Source organism: Eleutherodactylus coqui, chromosome 3 (assembly GCF_035609145.1).
Source record: "Eleutherodactylus coqui strain aEleCoq1 chromosome 3, aEleCoq1.hap1, whole genome shotgun sequence".
In the NCBI taxonomy this organism is placed as follows: domain Eukaryota; kingdom Metazoa; phylum Chordata; class Amphibia; order Anura; family Eleutherodactylidae; genus Eleutherodactylus; species Eleutherodactylus coqui.
The window spans coordinates 262,098,441-262,117,736 of NC_089839.1; the positions used below are offsets into that span (position 1 = coordinate 262,098,441).

The following is a 19,296-nucleotide window of genomic DNA, read 5'->3' on the forward strand; positions in this document are numbered from 1 at the left end:
GCACTGATTACAGTGATATGTCTGCTGTGTGGATCTGTGCAGTAGTAACCGCACATGCCTAGAGGACTACTTAAAGTAGTCCTGGATATTCAGGAGCTGCAGGCTAGTCACACCCACTCCACCCTCCAGACAGTGATTGACTGCTGACTGCCTATTACTATGCATAGAGAGCTGCCAATCATTGGCTGGAGGATGTGGTGGGTGTGGCCAGCCTGCAGCTTATGACTATACAGGACTACTTCGACGTCTGGCAGCTGGTAATAAAATGCAAGTTTTTCCAAAACAACTGCACATAGCGGATATATCACTGTAATCGGACTGCAAAAACTATTTGTCATGGACTTTCACTGCAGATTTAACCCCTTTAAATAACTGAGGGGAAATCTGGAACAAACCCGCATGTAACACGTTGAGACACTGCGTGTTGAATTGGCATATTTATCACTGTACTGTTCAGAGCAGATCTGTGGGCTGTACGTTCCACTTATTACTGATAGAATTATGTCTAATCAATAGCAAAAATCCATCTGTACATCAATATAATATCGTCTTATTTCAGATCCTTTACTTATTACAAAATGGGCAATCTGGATAATCGGATAGCGAATGCTGATCAGCTGCTGACACAGGACGTGGAGAAGTTCTGCCACAGTGTGGTGGACTTGTACTCCAACCTGAGCAAGGTGAGTGGACGCTGCCATGTAAGGTTAGTTTTGCTAAAAAAATGTTGCCCAATTTTTTAACTATTCAGCATGTTTATAATTGTATGGAATTGTATCCAGCTCCACATTCTCTACTTCAAACTGCCTCTAACCCCTTGTGGACGGGGTTTGTATGGAGTGCGCTTCATGGCCGGTGTTGGCTACTCTTTTATCATGGCAGCTTGGGCCCCTGTGAAGTCTCCCAGGCTGCTGTTTGTTTGCCTATTAAAGGGGTGTTTCTATATAGACTATTCATGGCCTAGATGCAAACATCTGTCAGAAAGAGCCGAGTGCTGTTTTATAGCTCCTGTTGAAGTGAATGGGAGCTACAGAGATGGTGTAGGGAGTTATGCTATGCTGTTTCTGTAGCTCCTGTTAACTCCAATAAAAGCCATGGAAATGGTACTTGTATCAAGCTTTGGGTCCCTCTGTAGGCTCCAGCCTTTGGCTGGTAACCATTGCAGCGGTTCCTTGTCTTGGGTATGAAAAGCCAAGATGGGAACACCTCTCTAAGCCTTACTTGTGACAAAAATGCAATATTCTGCAATACTGAAGTATTGCACTACATTATAGAAGTGCAAGTTCCTATAAGGACTAATAAAATAAGTAAAATAAAGGCTTTATAATTATAAAAATCAAAAGTTGTGGAAAGACTATTTTCCAATTTTTTTTTTCAAAATAAGAAAATATGTATTTATCACTGTATCCATAAAGGTGAAAGCAGTGAGAAAAAAATCACTACGTCCACACTGCACATTTTTTAGCTGGATGCCTCCCAAAATACTACTAATAGAAGCTACAAATTGTCCCTCCAAAAATAGAAAAAAAAAGCCTTCAACAATGTAAAACCAGGAGATTCAGGACCAAACGTATTTAACATCTTTCAATCCTTTATTGCTTCATCCATAATACAGCAGTGGTGTAAAAGCGCACATCCAGGCAGAATTCATGGAGGGTTCTGGTCTAAGGCTGGGTTCTCACAGGGTGGAATACTGCTGGAAATCTTGCGGTTTTGTCACAGCGAAAAACCGCAAGATTTCCATTGGGAAAGCGAAGCTTTAAAACCCGCGGCACTTTGCAGCGGGTTTTGGAGTGGATTGGCCGCGGGTTTTTTCGTTGTGGCCGGCGCTCCCCTACAGAGCAGCACGGCTGCAATGGGGGAAAACAGAATAGACATGCTGCGGCGAGGGATTTTTGACAAATAGGCTCACTGTGGAAAATGGCGGCAAATCGCAGCATGCTGTGATTTTAATCCCGCGAGCAGAAAATTGCTGTGATTCTCCACTCGTGGATATCGGGCTGCGCTTTCCATAGTTAGCGTATGGAAAGTGTTCACTGCGTTACCCACGGGCGGATTATCTCCGCGGATAATGCAGTAACATATCGCCCGTGGACAGGAGGCCTTAGTTCGGGTAAGGTATGACGAAATGTTTTCTGGATTTTCTTATTAAACCTTTCTCATCCAACTGGTTTGAATCTTCATACTGTTCTATGGCCGGCTTCGTATCTGCATCCTCTGGCTGGAGGTTCCAGCGCAGATCCGTCTGCAGTACTGGAAGAATAAGCGCTGCATGCTTCACTTTAAATTCCTTTCCAAAACGGGCAACTGGGGGAAAAGCTGGTGGATTCCATTATAGTCAATAGGGTTCACCCAGCGCTGTTCTGTTCTGACCAGAGACTGATCAATTCGGCTGGGGGATTGCCCTTTCCTGCTTTCTGAATGTAGCAGGTAAGTGGAATTCCCAGCACAAGTGTGAAAGCGCCCTTATATTAGATTAAGGCTGTCCACGGGCGTTGCGGTTTCCCGTGGCGGAGCTCTGCTGCAGGAGCCGCAGATGGATCTCTATTGTCAGCCTAATCTGACAGGCTGACCACGGAGAATCGGGGCAATTCGCAGCATGCTGTGAATTGCGTGTCCGCTCGTGGACACGGGTCCGGCGCTTTCCATAGCAATGCTTACGACTGGAGAAATCACTGCCGTGGACAGGGGGCCTAAAATTAAATTATAAAATCTAAACACAAGGAGTAGAATTAATAACAATTTTGTTTTACTCCCCCCCCCCCCCCCCCCCCCCATACCCCCCAATTTGTGTATTTGTTTTCCACTGCATATATGAAGGAAGTGTGTTTTTGTTTTTTGCTATTCAAACCTTTGCAATGTCCTGGAAGCTGTGCTCATAAATAAGGGCTTGGCCCGAAATGCGTTGACCAGAACTCGCAGTGAATTCGGGCAGTATGTCTGCTTTTACACTTCTGCCGTACTATCAGTTATTTTATGGATGAAGCAATAAAGGATTGAAAGATTTTAATACAGCGCCAGGTCTGAAATGTCTTTGTTTACTTAGTTTCTACAGTGGAGTATTTTATTCCGGACGCGTCTTGGGTGAGCAGGTCGCCCGTTATCGCTGTAATCGTACTTGACTCGCAGAATGAAATCATGTCATTTTTGCTGCACTACATATGCTGTAAAAGCAAACTTACCCCCAATGTAACTTCACTTAAAGCTAAAGTTTTTTTTCAGTACATTTATATGGTACGTTAAACGCTACCATTAAAGAATACAACTCCTCCTGCAATAAACAAGCTTTTGTACGGCATAGTTGATGGAAAAGCAAAGTAATGACTCTTTTGAAAGTGGGTAGAAGAAAACAAATGAAAAAAAAATATATACAAAAAGCAGTGGGGTTAAAAACCCCATATTACTACTGGCACATGTGAGGATAACCTGGAAGTGATTCCATGGTTGACAGCTGAGCATGTGAAGGAGAGTCCTCTTAGGCCTCCTTCCCACGAACGGATTTCCGCCGCGTAATTCGCGGCGAAAATCCGCTGCGTTGCCCGCAGCTATTAGGTCCTCACCCACGGCATGCTCTATTTGCCGCGGGTGTGCGTGCTGACGGCTTCCATTGCAGTCAATGGAAGCCGTCCGTTCACGCTATCTCCCGCTGTAACACAGCGGAAGATAGCGTGAAAACGCTTTCCCGCCTACCGCCGCGTCACGTGACACGGCCGTCCGCGTCATGTGACACGGTGGGCGTGTCATGTGACACGGCGGCGGTGGGCGGGGAAGCGTCATGCGGGAGCGAAGACGCTGGATCCGCTGGTAAGTATAGGGGCTCTGGGGTGCGCCGTGAAGGGCTTCGCCGCGAAATATTCCGCGGCGGAGCCCGTCACGCTCGTGTGCAGCCGGCCTTAGACGATTTCTCTAGTCTTGCTGTCTCAATACTGTAGTTAGTAGGAAAGTTTTTTTACTTGTTGTGGTTTATTTATTTTTTCTTTTAGTGTGTATGTTTAGAAACTTGTATTACTTTATTCCTTTTCTGTTTGCACTTTTGTAGTTGAGCCTGTCCTTGTGTGACCCCCCCCCCCCCCCCCTCCGCTCAGGTGTGTTCAGTGCTGCCACCTTGTGGTGATGATGTAAAAGCTGTGTGGTTTGCTAAGCAGCCTAGAACAGAACATCTTTTATATATGAGATGATCTTAAGATGTATTAAGTATATTATTAATGTATATTAAGAAGTTCTTCCCTACCTACAGGATAGGGAAGAACCAATTGATTGGCATGGGGCTGACCGTTGGGCCCTCCACTGATTATGAGAACAGGGGGTCAGGAGTATCCCCAAATGAATAGAGCATACATAATGCTGCTTCATTTATTACAATGCAAATGGCCAAGGTCAAGCGTCTGGCAGTACTATGGAGATGAATGGAACGATGGCGCACATGCTCGACTGCTGCATTCACACAGGGCAACCTGTAACTCCTGTTCTCATGGGGAAGGAGGCGTCCCAGCAGTCAGAGCCCCACCAATCAGACTGCCACTTTAAATCTTGGCACAGCTGCTTTAAGATGGCCATACGTATTACTCTAAGGTCGACTGCCCCCATGGATTTTGGTGGCATCGGCTGACCATATCATATGTATTCGGACAATGTTTGACTGTCGGGGGAGGGGCGAAGTGTGGAGGATTGCACGGGTTGAATTTCAACTTCTAATACCGTTAACCGGACAGGAAGGTTGTTTTTTATATTGTTTTCTATATCAGTTGTCATGTTTTATGTAGTAAGTAATAATGTAAAATGGTTATTTTTAATATTTATGTAACTCTTGCTTTAATGTTCTGTGTTGCAGCCATTTTTGGATATCGTCTTGTACATCTTCAAGCTGACAAGTGCCATTGGAGCTCAGGTAATAAAGGCCAGGTGTTGCCCCCTGGTTCAGCAGACCTATGCATTCCCATTTACTAATCATTACTGTTGCTAATATCCCCAGGGCCCAGCAAGCATGATGGCTTATTTGCTTGTCTCAGGACTTTTCCTTACACGCCTCAGGAGACCTATTGGTAAAATGACTATTGCTGAACAGAGATATGAAGGCGAATACAGATATGTCAACTCCCGGCTCATTACCAATAGGTAATCGTTATTTTTGTTGTCATGAGACGCTGCTATAGTTAACCCTGTAAAGACTTTGTTCTCAGATTATGAAAAATAAAGCGTTGACTTGTGATATATATTTTTTTTTCTTTCATTTAAGTCAATTGATTCCCCATATACCTCAAACTTCACAATCTGTGCTTGAGCTGATGAAACTTTGCTACGCCATGTGTTTAAAAGTACGAAACTGACTTGTGTATGGGGTATGCAACCCCCTGGTGATTAGATAAAGGGGTTGTATGCCTCAGAGCAGCTCTCCTGCGGATGTAGCTTTTTCACATCCTACAATGGCTCTCCGTGTAGCATCAGCCACTTCCACAAGTTGATGGTTTTTACTAGCATATATTTAAGGTTGTCTTTTCTTTCAGCGAAGAAATCGCTTTCTACAATGGAAACAGAAGGGAAAAACTGACCATTTACTCTGCTTTTCATAAACTGGTAAGAAAGCTGTTTAAACTTATCAAAAAAAGTTTAAAAAAAAAAAGGAATTTTATGTAGGCAATAAGCAGTGGGTAAATTTTACATCCATCTTAAAGGGGTGCTACTAGAATCACATATTATCCCCTATCCACAGGATGAGGGTATCACCGCTGAGACCCCTACCAGTGCCAAGAACCTGTATCCCATGTCCCCGTCCTCCTCACTGCAGGCTTACTGTCCTCCCCTACAGTGATGAATGACTGGAGCGCTGGATGTGCATGTGTGCTGCAGTGCCACTCAATATCAATAGGACTGCAGAGATAGCAGCGCATCACACGCTCAAGTATTTCCTTCAGCCCCATCGAAATGAATGGAGTGCCAACTGTGCATGTTCTGCCAGCACTGTACTCCGTCTGATGTCCCTGCAGGGGTGTTAGGTGAGCCTGCCGTGACAGGCAAAGCGTGAAACAGGACCGCTGTTCTTGAGATCGGTAGGAGTCTCACCAGTAGGATCCCCCACTAATCGGCAAGTTCTCCCCTATCCTGTGGATAATGAGGAACACCGTGATTCTAGTACAACCACTTTAATCCATTGATAACAGAAGTTTTGGATCTGCTGATTGAAGCCTGTAAAATGTCTTCTAATCTCTTACTTTGTATCTCACAGGTGGAGCACCTGCACAAATTTATTGTATTCCGGTTTTCCATGGGCTTTGTAGACAACATTATTGCCAAATGTAAGTCCTACTTGGTTTTATAATCTACTACATTACTGAGTGGATAAGAAGGCTCTTTCTTTGGGTCGCTGTTAGAATATGGATCTGGATCAACATTGGGCAGGGGGGTAGGTAATAGGTTGAACTGGATGGACATAGTATGTAAGGCCAAAAAAAGACCTATGTTAGATGATGGGCCTAGTCAGACTGTATGGGGGCTGAACAGTCATTCACAAAATTGTTCGTCCCCCAAACAGTCATTGCTGTTGGCAGCACCTTCCCTGTTTACACACACAGATGCGTAATTAACATCACTTTTGTTATTTATAGCAAAACATAAGATCTGATGAGTTGACAAACAAGCATTTAGGGGCCCTGTCCACGAGCGTTGCAAAGTCCCATGGCGAATCTCAGCCGCGGGAGCAGCTGCCGAATCTCCGCCAGTCAGCCCTATCTGATAAATAGGCTGGCTGCGGAGAATCACAATGAGAATCGGCAATGCTATGGAAAGCGTTGGCCGGCGTGATGGTAAACCGCCGGCGAATACACGTCCGTGGACAGGGGGCCTTACTCGTTTGTCAAGCTGATTGCTGACCTGTTTACACAGGGCAATGAACAGGTGAATGAACAGAAGCCAGAATGATCATTGGCCGTGTAAAAGCCTCTTTAGTGGTGGTTCAAAGGAAGATGTAGTTATAGGTGGTGCTTTAGTTTGTGTTGAAGATAAGACATGCCTTGCATATACAGTAGAGCATTGCCTCTCAAACCACGAGGCGGGCTCAGGCAAATTTCGGTAGAAATGATTTTTTTATGCTGATCTCTCCAGTTGCTTAGGCCTTTCTTCAGTCTGATTTTGGCAACATAGCTGACTTTTTTCTTATTTTGTACCCTTTAATGTTATATTAGGTTTAGGAGACAAAGCAAATATACCGTAGCGATATATGTACAGTACATATTATACCTCTGCTGCCGGCTCAAAATGACAGCTGCATAGTTATCTAGGGAACTTTAGGATATACTGTGGCAACAATATATAAATGCAGCGCTTAATGAATCTGTAACGGTATGTAGAACATTTGTACAGTTACCATTTTTCTTGCTATTTAATGACAAATTTTATTCCAGATTTTGCAACAGTCGTTGGTTATCTAGTTGTCAGCCGTCCATTTCTTACACTAAATCACCCACGACATCTGACCAGCTCACATGCTGAGCTCCTGGAGGTGAGATGGAAGTCATGGGTATAGGGACTTTTCTGTGGGGTGATTCCTCTGTCTAATATTACTTCTCTTCTCTGAAAGGATTACTACCAGAGTGGCAGGATGTTACTAAGAATGTCTCAAGCTCTTGGAAGAATTGTACTAGCAGGACGTGAAATGACCAGGCTGGCAGGGTAAGGTCTTGATTACAACACGTTCTGGGTGATCCTCTGTAGTTTAGAAGTCACAAAGACCATCCTTGAGTTTTCTCAATACTGTTTTTTGTATAGGTACCATGTTTCCCTCTGAAAATAAGACCTATCCAAAAATAAGCCCTTGCCTGATTTTTCGAGATTTTTAGGGAGGCTTGAAATATAAGCCCTAGTCATGCTACATAAAAAAATAAAAATAATAAAAATTACCTAGCAGGCTCGGTCCAGGTCCCTTCCCGCTGCTCTCCAGAGCTGCGGCGCGATTCCCGCAGTCCTGAGGCCCCATCGTGCTACATCACTTCCTGGTTACGGGATTCATAAATCCTGCCTCCAGGAAACGATGGCTATGATTGGTTCTTCGACCGCTGCTCAGCAAATCAATGCAGTGCTCACTGAACCAATCGCTGCCATCACATTTGTGGTACAACTCCTTTAACTCATAGCCATAACACTGAGTTAAAGGGGTTGTACTACAATTGCAAGTTGTCCCCTATCCACCAGATACGGGATAACTTGGTAATTGAGGGTCTCACAATTGAGACTCCTGTTGATCTTGGGAACGTGGGAGCAATGTCCCCTATCCTCATTGCAGGGTTACTGCAGCCCCCCCGCAGTGAAGACAATGAATCGAGCGCTGGTAATGCAAGTACACCAATACTCCTATCACTTCCAATGGGACTGCGGAGATGGCTGAGCAGCACCTGTTCAACTATTTCTGTGTCTCCTTGAAATGAGTGTCCCCCGGACTGACAGGCGGAGCGGCACACATGATATCCCATATCATACCGATCAGTAAGTTATGACTTCTGTGGATGGGGGATATCATGTAATCATGGTGCAAAATCTAAGATTTGCTATGGATCCCATATTGGAGTGCAATTCCTGACTGCTGTTGCTATGTCACTGCATCCGGTACAGGTTTGTGCTAATTCAGCTTCTATAATGTAGAACAGTGCAGTTATTTCTTGGAGATGATGTATAAACGAATTTTAATCCTAAAGTGCAACTTTTTTTTATAGCTTTACAGCCAGGATTACAGAACTCATGCAAGTGCTGAAAGATCTAAATCATGGGAAATATGAACGGACAATGGTTTCTCAACAGGACAAAGGTAAGCGTATATAACGTTGTCATCAGTATGGAGCCTCACACGTATAGACGGGAGAATTGATTGCAAGTTTCCTTTGAAATTACAGAGTCGGAAAGTCTTCCCAGCATTCCCTTAATACCTGGAAGTGGAAAAGTCATCAACGCTGACAACATCATTAAGTATGCTTCGGGGCTTTCTTCTCCTAAATACAGCTGCATGGCTACAATTATATGAGTAGGATCAATGTTCGTTGACCACATAGTAAACGAAGGATGGGGGAAAACCGCTATTTCATAACCAATGCAGGAAATGTCAGATTGTGTTATTTTACTGGCATAATTAAACATGTTTATACTTTAATGGTTTCACATAACTAAGCGGACAGCTGGGTGACGTAAGGCTCTTGGTAACTGGGCACACAATATTTTGTAGTAATTGTGGTTGTATTTTTGTTCCTTCTCTTCAGCTAATTTTTCATGGGAATTGCTGGGTGCAAAACGGCTTATTCCTATTGCAAAATACAGTAGTTAAAGCAAAGGAACTTGAAAAGTAGTTATCTTGGGGAACATCTGCTTGACGTTATAGTGACCTCTATAGTTTGGTTGATTTGTAGAGGGGGAGTATAATCACATACCTTCATTACTCACGGAGGACGAATATGTACAAAAAGATAAAATCCATAGATAAAATTTGACATGGCTGAATCCGTATGCTGATCCGTGGCAGATTTCCGCTGCGGTTTTACAGACAGAATTAAGGGGAAAATTCTGCAGTGTGATCTTGGCCTTAGTGTTTTCACACAGCGGGGATTATGCTGCACATTGGCACCGAAATCTGCCTCTAAATCCACACAAACGACGTGGATTTTCTGCTGTGGGAAATTCGCTACATGTGAATATACTTAGAGAAGTAGTATCGGGGCTTTGGGACAGTGAATGGGCTTTGTACTTCTACAGCTGTGTCATGCTTGACTGCTTCGCCTTCTTATTTCTATTTTTGTTAGGGTGCTTTGGTTCCCATTAGTTAAGGAGCCTGACACTGGTCTACCCTCAAGTAGCTGGTCCTTCGCCCAGTGTCAAGTGGCTGATGTCATGTTTGATGGACATTGGGTGGTGGAGACCACCTACTTTACACTGGACTAGTATCCTAGAATGGTAGAGTTGGAAGGGACCTCCAGGGTCATTGGGTCCAACCCCCTGCTCAGTGCAGGATCACTAAATCATCCCAGAGAGATAGAGATTATGTGTGTGTATAATATTTTTTGTATGTTTTCTCTTGATCACAGTGTAGTAGTTTATTAGTGTGATGTACTTATTTATGTGTAAGTCCTTTTGTCATTTTAGGTTTGATCATGTCCCTCTAGCAACACCAAATGGAGATATGCTAATCAGAGACCTTACTTTTGAGGTAAATGTAGCATTTTTTCCTGAAGTGTTACCTGTATAGCAATCTCCTAAATAAAGATTTATGCGGTGGTAATGTGTGGATTGTATTTTTGCTGTACTTTTATCTGCATATTGTAGTTTTCCGTTAATAAAGCAATGAAATCCCAATTAGAGATGGTTCATTGCTCGTGATCCTGATACATTTAGTCATTTGATAGCTCAGCTAATTGAGCATATTATAGTAGAGCAGATGGTATAAGGAGCTCCAGACTCCTAAGAACTACTTCTCTTGGGAGGAAACACACGATCGGATGGGTAAATGTTTGATTGCGGTTTAATTGTTCTTGGTTTTTTTATATGCTAGACATTAGGGTACTCTTAGATATTTAAACGGTCTCTTGCCAGCTTTAGGCTAGGGGCTACGCAGTGACTTTGGCTGTACTATGCAGCCCTGTGATCCTCTAATCTAATTGAAGTCAATGTGGATCATGTTGTGGCTCACAAGTTGCCGTAAACCTCAGATCACTTAAAAAAAAAACCTTGCTGGACTTTTTTACAATCTGCAGTTCACAGTTGCTGTAACTTGCCGGTCACAATGAGCCCCACGTTGACTTCAGTCAGGTTAGAAGATCGCAGGGTTACACCGATATCTTAAGCCAGGCGACCTTTTGTTGCGGCCAAAGTCGCAGTGTTGACCGTAGCCTTAGTTTCTTCCCTCAGTAGGTCCTACACCCTATGAATCTTGTGACACTTTACCAATTGCATTGATATTATGTTGTTATATGGCTGATTTGGGGGATTTAATACACGTTATCTTTATATGATGTATTTGTGTCTGACTACATGGAAAACCTTTAATTAGAGTTTATTCTGTCCAGGTGAGATCTGGCACCAATGTTCTTGTCTGTGGGCCAAATGGATGCGGGAAGAGTTCCCTGTTCCGTGTATTAGGAGAGGTAAGTATACACTTGATTGGTACACATTATGCCTCTGTGAATGCAGCATGTACTCACACCAGTATATTCCTCATACAGTCTCCGCTTTTATAACCTTATGAACTCCTTTGTAATATTAATATGCCAGATGAATAAGTCTTTCAAAAACTTTAGGGTACAATTACACGCCTTAAAGTCACCAATGTGAATCATTATCTCAATACCACTTCTGTCAGTTCCTTTTTTGGGGAAAAAAGCTGTAAGTGGCTTCTGCTGATTGCAAGTTTTCCAATAGCAGCAGTCAATTGCAACTGCAACTTTTCTTCACCGTAGTGATAAAGGCCTCAGTGCACCTTTGATTTTCCTCCAACCATGTCTGGAATACGGTGGTTTTGTTTGACGTCCTTCATTTAATAGTCTGTTCCCTCAAATAAAGAGAAGGGGTATATCGAGACCTTTAGGGGAACCCGTCAGGACCCCTTATTCATAAATGCACCCCCCTCTCACCCTCCTGATGGTGATCGTTGGGTCCCTCACTATGCATTTAATTTAAAAATTTTTGGCAGAACCCGAGCAGCAGCCGTCAGACACAGCTGTCAAAAATGTATACTGTTCCCAGACTGATCTGGCTCACATCACTGCCAGGAGCCGAGTCCCAGCGACCAACACTTGTCATTACAAGCAGAGGGCAGCGCTGGCCGCCCTGAATTCTGGACTGAATGACAGAATAAAAATAGTTTGTTATAATATGTTCTAGGACCACTTCAGGCTTCACCTTTAGAGATGTATATGTTTGTGACATCCCTGGCTGTAAATGACCCCCCTTTCCCCACTGCAGAACACATTCACTCATTTTAGATTTTGCAAGAACAAAGCAAAATTTTTCAACTCCTCCAAATGCATTTTTTTTTGTGTTTTTATATATTAAACACACACACACACACACACACACACACACACACACACACACACACACACACACACACACACACACACACACACACACCGGTTTAGAGAAAGTGTACTGAGGTGCCCTTAGCTATGCTCTCACAGTACTGTTTCCACTCAGTGTACCTCAGTAGCAATCGATCATCTCTCTTCCTTTCATTTACTTAGCAGTGCAGAAAAAATTAGCTATAATCTGTTACTGTAAAGCCTAGTGTCCCTATGACAACACCGATCTGCCAAAGTACAGTGACAAAGTAAGGACCGGCAGAGAAGCATTTCTCATGGGCAGCCTGTAAACTTCAATCTCTGAATAAGCACAGAAAAAGAACCAAGTGGGCTTAAATATAGATTTTTTTTATTTGTCGTCGTCCTAAAGTGTTACTTCTAGGACTTAATAAAAATGCAATTAAAAATAAAGCACAGTTTGCTAAATTTTGTCTGTAGTCTTTTTGGCTCCGGCTCAAAAACCTTTTTCTATTTTCCTTCTAATAGTTGTGGCCACTTTTCGGTGGATCTCTTACAAAACCTGAACGGGGAAAACTATTTTATGTTCCTCAGGTAACGTTTTCCTCACATTTATTACTTATTGCTTTGCATGATAATCATTGAGATGGCAAAAGCTGATTTCATTTCCATAACTTCCATGACGCAGAGACCGTATATGACTCTTGGGACGTTACGGGACCAAGTCATCTACCCAGACACACAAGATGATCAGAAACGCAAAGGCATACCTGATAAGGTGAGACGAGCCGCCGTTGGTGGTGGTTGGTTATTGTGTTTTCCTAAGACTGTTTTATAGTTCTTATATTTGCTTCAAACTAATAGATTTATATGTTTACAACTAACCGCAGGTCCTGAAGGATTACCTTGATAATGTCCAGTTGGGGCAGATTCTTGAACGTGAGGGTGGCTGGGACAGTGTCCAGGACTGGATGGATGTACTCAGTGGAGGAGAGAAGCAAAGGATGGCGGTATGTAATGCATAATGTGTCCCTGTGGTTCTTGTGCATTTTATCAACATGTGATCTAATGCTTTCTCAGAAGACCTTCTGCAGGGTCTACCAGTCACACAAACATTAGATGGTCGATGGTAAGGGGGGCATATTCATAAGGTATTTGTTGGCAGGGTCTATAATCAAATGCATGCTATCCAATCATCTAACTAGTATATACTTTTAACATACCCATTTCTGCTAAACTCCACTGCAGCCAACGACGGGACTTGGGGAGATGTGATATCATTCTGCAATCACACGGTTATCGGATTTAAACTTTTTAAAATACGTAACCGAATCCCTTCTCTTCCACTTTAAGCCACTTGAGTGCTAAAAGTCTAGTACTGCCCTACAGGCAACAGTCAGTCATGTCCGTACAGATGTCCATGTCCCGTGTCCATTACTTGTACAAGAAAAGAGTATGGCAATCTGATCTGATGCTTTTGTCCTTACAGATGGCACGGTTGTTTTACCACAAGCCGCAGTTCGCCATCTTGGATGAGTGCACGAGTGCGGTCAGTGTCGATGTTGAAGGCTACATTTACAACCACTGTAGGAAGGTATGTAAACCTGGACGGATATTCTGACAAGAAATATGTATCCTCCATCCAGAGGTATAATGATAAATTGGTGGCGTCTGATCAGAGGGTGAACATCCATACAGCTCATCTCATTGGCATGCGTGTTCGGCCTCTGCAGGCTGCACGGTGATTTTCCATGTGTCATAAAATATATACATTTTGATCCTGGAAATGAAGACTAAAGTCCACTGTGCTAAACAAAGAAGACTCCATTTCCTGTTATGAGTTCTCTGTGGTTCTCTATATTGGGGTCAGATATGGTTTTCTTTATGGCATTCCAGTGTTTTGGGGTTTAGGTCCCAAGGGAGCATATTTATACATTTCTAAGCTCAAATGAACTCCTGGAGTTTTCTTCTAATTGCCTCGGCCATAACCTCAAAATTGTGGACATGGTGACTTCAGAGACACCTGTCATAATGGCCATGTTACTTTTGCATTTTCTCCCAATTGGTGTCACTTTGCATAACATGACCGGTGAGCTAAATACTGCGGTGACAGTTTTAGCAGCAGCTTTGTTGAAGTTCTCTTGTTTTTGGATGTAGAAGATGTTACATTTTCTACTTGGTCATCGGTCACCATTAAATAAACCCCACCAGTGAAGCATCTTTTTTTCCGACTTGTTTAGTTTACAATAAACATGCCTTCTTGTTCCCCAGGTTGGAATATCCCTCTTCACTGTCTCTCACAGAAAGTCCCTGTGGAAGCACCATGAGGTATGCACATGTTAGTCATTTATGTGGGTTTCTGTGGACCCGGATTGCATCTATTTTGTTTGTAAATGATATAGAACATAAATTGCTTTCTTTTGATCTTCAGCTGATCCTCAATCTTGGGTATGCCCATAAAGAATTTTTTACTGAACCTCCTTGATATTTCAAGTCCATTATCATTACCGCTCTATTACTACTTAAAGTGGTTGTTTCATGAAAAATGGGGAAAGTGGGGGGGGGGGGGGGGGGTACGTACTAAGACCCCCACCTCTAAGAGCCGTCCATGCAGCATCGGATTGGTGGGAATCCACCTATCCAGCACTCTATACGGATCGGCTGACAGAGCCATGATGCTGTAGCTCTACATCTCCTTCATTGCATGGTATTGTGGCTTGCTAAAGCTCAGTCCCATTAACTTGAGCTACAACCCCAGGCACAGCTGCTACCAGAAGTATAGAGCTGTGCCTTGGGAACAGTGAAAGGGATGCTGCGGGAATCCTTTAATCAGCAGGCTGGCGGAAGTGCTGGGAGTTGGAACCCCGCTGATCTGATAGTGCTTGCCTATCAAGAGTAGACGGTCATTTTTTATAGACCTAAAAGCCTTTTAATATACACTTTAAATGGATATTTCCAAGATTGCCTTTTATCACCTCTCCATAGGATAAGTCTAGTTGTGCCGTGCTGAGACCCACACAGATCCCTAGGGCAGGGGCCCATGTCTCCCTCTGCTCACTTGAAGGCTTACTGCGCCTGTCACAAGAGTTTGATTGGAGCGGTGGTCACATATGTTCAGTTCTCCATTTATCATCAATGGGATGGCCAGAGATACAAGCTCTAGGCTATTACCGTTCTCCCCATTGAAATTAATGCATCGGCACTGTTTACCCTCAGCAACTGCTCCATTCAGTCCGATGTCCCTGAAGGGGGAAATGAACTCAAAGTGAAGAGAAGAGGGAGACTCGAACCTCCGCTCTAGAGATTGGTGGGGGTCTCAGCTGTGAGACTCCCTATCACCTATCCTATGGAAAAATGAAAGCTTTTTTAACTAGACTACCAGACACGGCAAGTAGAAGGGTTCTTGTGGCAGGTCTGAAAGAAGTGCCTTCCTGCCAATGAAATATTTTCTCTTTTGTGACCTAGAAGTACAATTTTTGATAACGTCACGCATTAAACAGGTTGTTTTACAAAGATAACCCCTTTCCATGTGCCCTTCTAGGGGCTATGAACATTATAGAGTTCCTTTCCCCACTTTTGGGATTTGCCTGTATCGGTCAGGGCAGAGATGCTAACAAGCTACTCTTGTAATCTCGAGTGATCCATGTACATGGTAGCCGTTCACAGAATGGTCAGCGTGCTTCTTCATTGGAAATGTATAGCCAGCAGCATCTTCCTCTGACAAAATCAGCTGATGGCAATGGAGAAGTGAAAGCCAGACCCACAGCGATCACCTAATCATCCTGGTACTTTCTGTTTGTCTTCATATGAGCGAGAAAAGCGCTCGATGCAAGATGCACAAATCTCACACAAATATGAATGAACCCCATTCTTTAGAATGCGGTCATACATATGAACGATGTTTTATTGTCCCGCATGCTCTTGCATCGCATCTCCTGTTCTCGATGGAACCAGCGGCAGCATCACACCATCACGTGATGTGAGGTCTCCCATTGACAACAATGGGAGAAACTCTGCAATCTACCGCTACATCCCCAAAGTGATACGAGGCAATTTTGACATAACTCCTCGTATCCGGGGAAAGTCACATGATGGTGAGCGTGATTATCATGCCGTGAATCATGGCCCAATATCATGCTCTCCCGTATGAAGTTAGCCTCAGTTTGCAGGGGTCCTCTTCATCAGACAACTCCTTTTCATAATGGGAGGGCTTTACTGTAGATTATGCACTAGTGGTTGCCTAAAAGGGGTTGTAAACTAATAATGCCTTGCCCTAGCATAGCCTGCCAATAGTAGATCAGCAGGGGGTCTGCCGTCCAAGGACCATCAGTTGTTCACTGGGCCACTGTGCTTGTACACTCAGCTGATTTCTGCAGGACGTAGACAGCTCTGTTATCGCTATAGTGGCCAGCCTTGATGTTGCAGGCCAGGTTCCCATTGAAGTGCATTAAACGCTGCCTGCAATACAAAACTTGGTCACTACAGTGAGAACAGAGCTGTCAGCTCCGTTTACAAGCACACCACCCCAGTGAACTGCTGATCGGTGGGCGTCCCAGGTGGCCTACCCCTGCGGATCTATCTGCAGCCTATCCTACCAATGGGCAGCTATAGTTTACAACTGGCCAACTCCTTTAACTTGCTGCGTATCCTGATTAAATAGTGTTTGGATATTTTTTTTCCTCACCGTTACTTCTCTTCTTCTTTGCAGTACTACCTTCACATGGACGGACGAGGCAAATATGAATTCAAGCCAATTACAGATGAAACGATTGAGTTTGGATCTTAGACCTCATCATTCAGAGCCAACGCGTGGGAAAACAGAACTACAGCCTAGTTTTCTTCTTCTTAGCAGAAGTTTTTGCCTAATTTTAAATAATTGGAATCTAACCTGTTAATGTAATTATTAACACTACCGTACTAAGGTGCAATGAAGTCCTCCATGAGGTTCAAATCAACGATTCTGATTACTCTGTACAAAAACCAATCACTGATGACTATGACTTTCTTGGCGAGTGACAAATGTATCCATTCTCCAAGAAGGAGTGACAGCTCTATCCCATTGTCACAAGGGAAAGTACTGTTGGCCTTTTCCTGTGCTTCCTCTCTATGCTTTGACTGCCCTGTAGCCTGGGACTAGAGGGGTTTCTTGTGATCTGAAATAAAACACGTTTAGCGTCTTTTTTTTTTTTTTTTTTTTCCTTTAAATTAATCTCAGGTTATATTTTGAGATAATGCAGAAGAAAACGGACAAGATGCACTTAATTATAGGATTTACTATGTTTCTTGTTATGATGCCAAAAGCAGGACAGGGATTCCAATGAGGAGAGACAGAATGGCTCTTGCTTTGCCAGGTTGTAATGTCTGCTACGCAGGCTATGCAAATCCCGGAGAACTCGGCCAGTATCCACTAAAGGCAGGCAGGTTTAGGCTACTTGTATTCCATTGAGTTTGTCTAGACTGATGCTTCCTGTCTCTCATTTTATATGTAACAGATTTACACGTCCCACGTGCAGACTTCAGTGTATTTTCCAGATACTTTCCATGTGATTTATTATAACCTTATTAACTTAAGATAGTAGTTAAATGGATGAGTTGTAATGCTATTTAACAGGCGATCGCGGAGCAGGTACTAGACCATTTATTGTCAACATGAGGTTAAGGGCATTAACTGGATATGTTTTAATGTTGGACTATTATGCACAGAGGCATGCACTGAGTAATGCAATAAATGGGATCTGTGTAAATCCTTCTGCTGGGTCTGAAGTTTTTCTTTCATACTTTTTCATGCTGGACGGTCTCCTTTTTTTATTCCTGAGGTGCAATGCAAAGTGTTGTGTATGCAGGCGTCTATTAGGCCGGTTTCGCATCTGTGTCAGAACTTCCGGCTGGAGGATCTGACACAGATCCGGAAGAAAAAGCACTGCATGCAGCACCTTGTTTTCTGTCGAAAAGCTGGGCAAAAAGCAGGCGGACCCCATTATAGTCAATAGGGTCCATCCGGCGCTGCTCTGTTCCATCCAGAGACAGAACAGTTTGGCCGCAGGTATTCCCCTTTCTTGTTTCACGAACCGAGCAGGAAAGTGGAATCCCTGCCGCAGAGGTGAAACCACCCTTACTTCTGCCTTAGGTTCGCCACTATTGCATTACACACTATGGCACGCGTGCCAGAGATGGCACGCAGAGCCCTTTCTGCTGGCACACGCCACTCACCATGTTAGTCAATACCAGCCAGGGGCAGCGGATCCCCTGCCGGTATTCACTCAGCGGCGCTGATCTCGGCAGTAATACTTACCCCCTCTTCCTCGGCAATGCTGCTCAGCGCTGATCCCAGGTGCACTCTGTGACGTCAGTGTGCACCCGGGATCCCGCTCCCCTGACGTCTCCTACTTGGTTCCGCGAGAGCAAGGGTAGTAGGTGTCTGGCAGCAAACTGACGTCACAGAGTGCATATGGGATCAGCGCCGAGCAGCATTGCAGAGGAGGAGGGGGTAAGTATTACCGCTGGGGCCGCTGTGGGGGATGTAACTATTACCGCTTGGTATGTTTACACATGGTGGAAATGCAGGATGTCCTCAGCGGAAATTTCCGTGACAAATTCTGCAGTATTTCCGCATCCAAAAAAGCTAAATCTGCACGCTGTTTATTTTGAAACAGCCCTGTCCTTTTTAGAACAACCGGGGTAAAATCGTACGTCGTGATAAGCCCCGCCCCCTGATGCGTTGGCACTTCGTGATTAAGTGGGTTTTAAGTTGCAGTTTGGGCACTAGGTCTCTAAAAGGTTCGCCATCACTGGTGTAATTGATATTGAGGCAATGACAGTTTGCAATGTAAATGTTACTGTGTCAGGCAGGTTTTTATTATGTAGTCTGTCATTTCTCTCTTCACTAAAGTGGCCGGCCTGGCCTGGACAAGCAATGATGGCCGTACCTCTTCTCTGACTATTTGATGCATGCTGTGGAATTAAGCATTGGTAGTCAAAGACCCTACATGCTGCTCTGACTGGTCGGCACTGCTCATGTGGGCGGCACTGCCAGTGTGTGTGCATTGCTACAAATTAGCACTCTAAGACACTAGCGTAGTCAGAGAAGCGGTGTGGCCATCATGGTTTGTCCAAACCTGGACAACTTTTTTTTTTTACCCAAAACTTAGCTTCATGACATGAAATCCACAGACTAGTGCAAAAATCCATTTTCTGACAAAACTACATCTATTATGGTCCCTTTCCTGATGTATTGGCTTCCTCCACGTGACGACATGCCAGGCGTTCCTGCATCAGACACGTAACTACTTGT

The 19,296-nt window shown here is 43.9% G+C and overlaps 1 protein-coding gene across 1 annotated transcript in view; it reads left to right on the top strand.

Annotated features, from left to right (window-relative positions):
- The window catches only part of ABCD3 (ATP binding cassette subfamily D member 3), a 50,840-nt gene extending 33,086 nt beyond the window's left edge, over positions 1–17,754 (top strand). Inside the window, exons 7-23 of the mRNA XM_066597374.1 lie at positions 560–683; positions 4,832–4,888; positions 4,973–5,115; positions 5,505–5,574; positions 6,224–6,293; positions 7,398–7,495; positions 7,574–7,665; positions 8,703–8,794; positions 8,880–8,952; positions 10,117–10,180; positions 11,037–11,114; positions 12,534–12,599; positions 12,694–12,783; positions 12,896–13,015; positions 13,495–13,599; positions 14,277–14,333; positions 16,714–17,754. Of these exons, the coding sequence (XP_066453471.1) occupies positions 560–683; positions 4,832–4,888; positions 4,973–5,115; positions 5,505–5,574; positions 6,224–6,293; positions 7,398–7,495; positions 7,574–7,665; positions 8,703–8,794; positions 8,880–8,952; positions 10,117–10,180; positions 11,037–11,114; positions 12,534–12,599; positions 12,694–12,783; positions 12,896–13,015; positions 13,495–13,599; positions 14,277–14,333; positions 16,714–16,791 (1,477 nt within the window). The 3' untranslated portion in view covers positions 16,792–17,754. The remainder of the gene's footprint in view (positions 1–559; positions 684–4,831; positions 4,889–4,972; positions 5,116–5,504; positions 5,575–6,223; positions 6,294–7,397; positions 7,496–7,573; positions 7,666–8,702; positions 8,795–8,879; positions 8,953–10,116; positions 10,181–11,036; positions 11,115–12,533; positions 12,600–12,693; positions 12,784–12,895; positions 13,016–13,494; positions 13,600–14,276; positions 14,334–16,713) is intronic.
- The last annotated feature ends 1,542 nt before the right edge of the window (positions 17,755–19,296 follow it).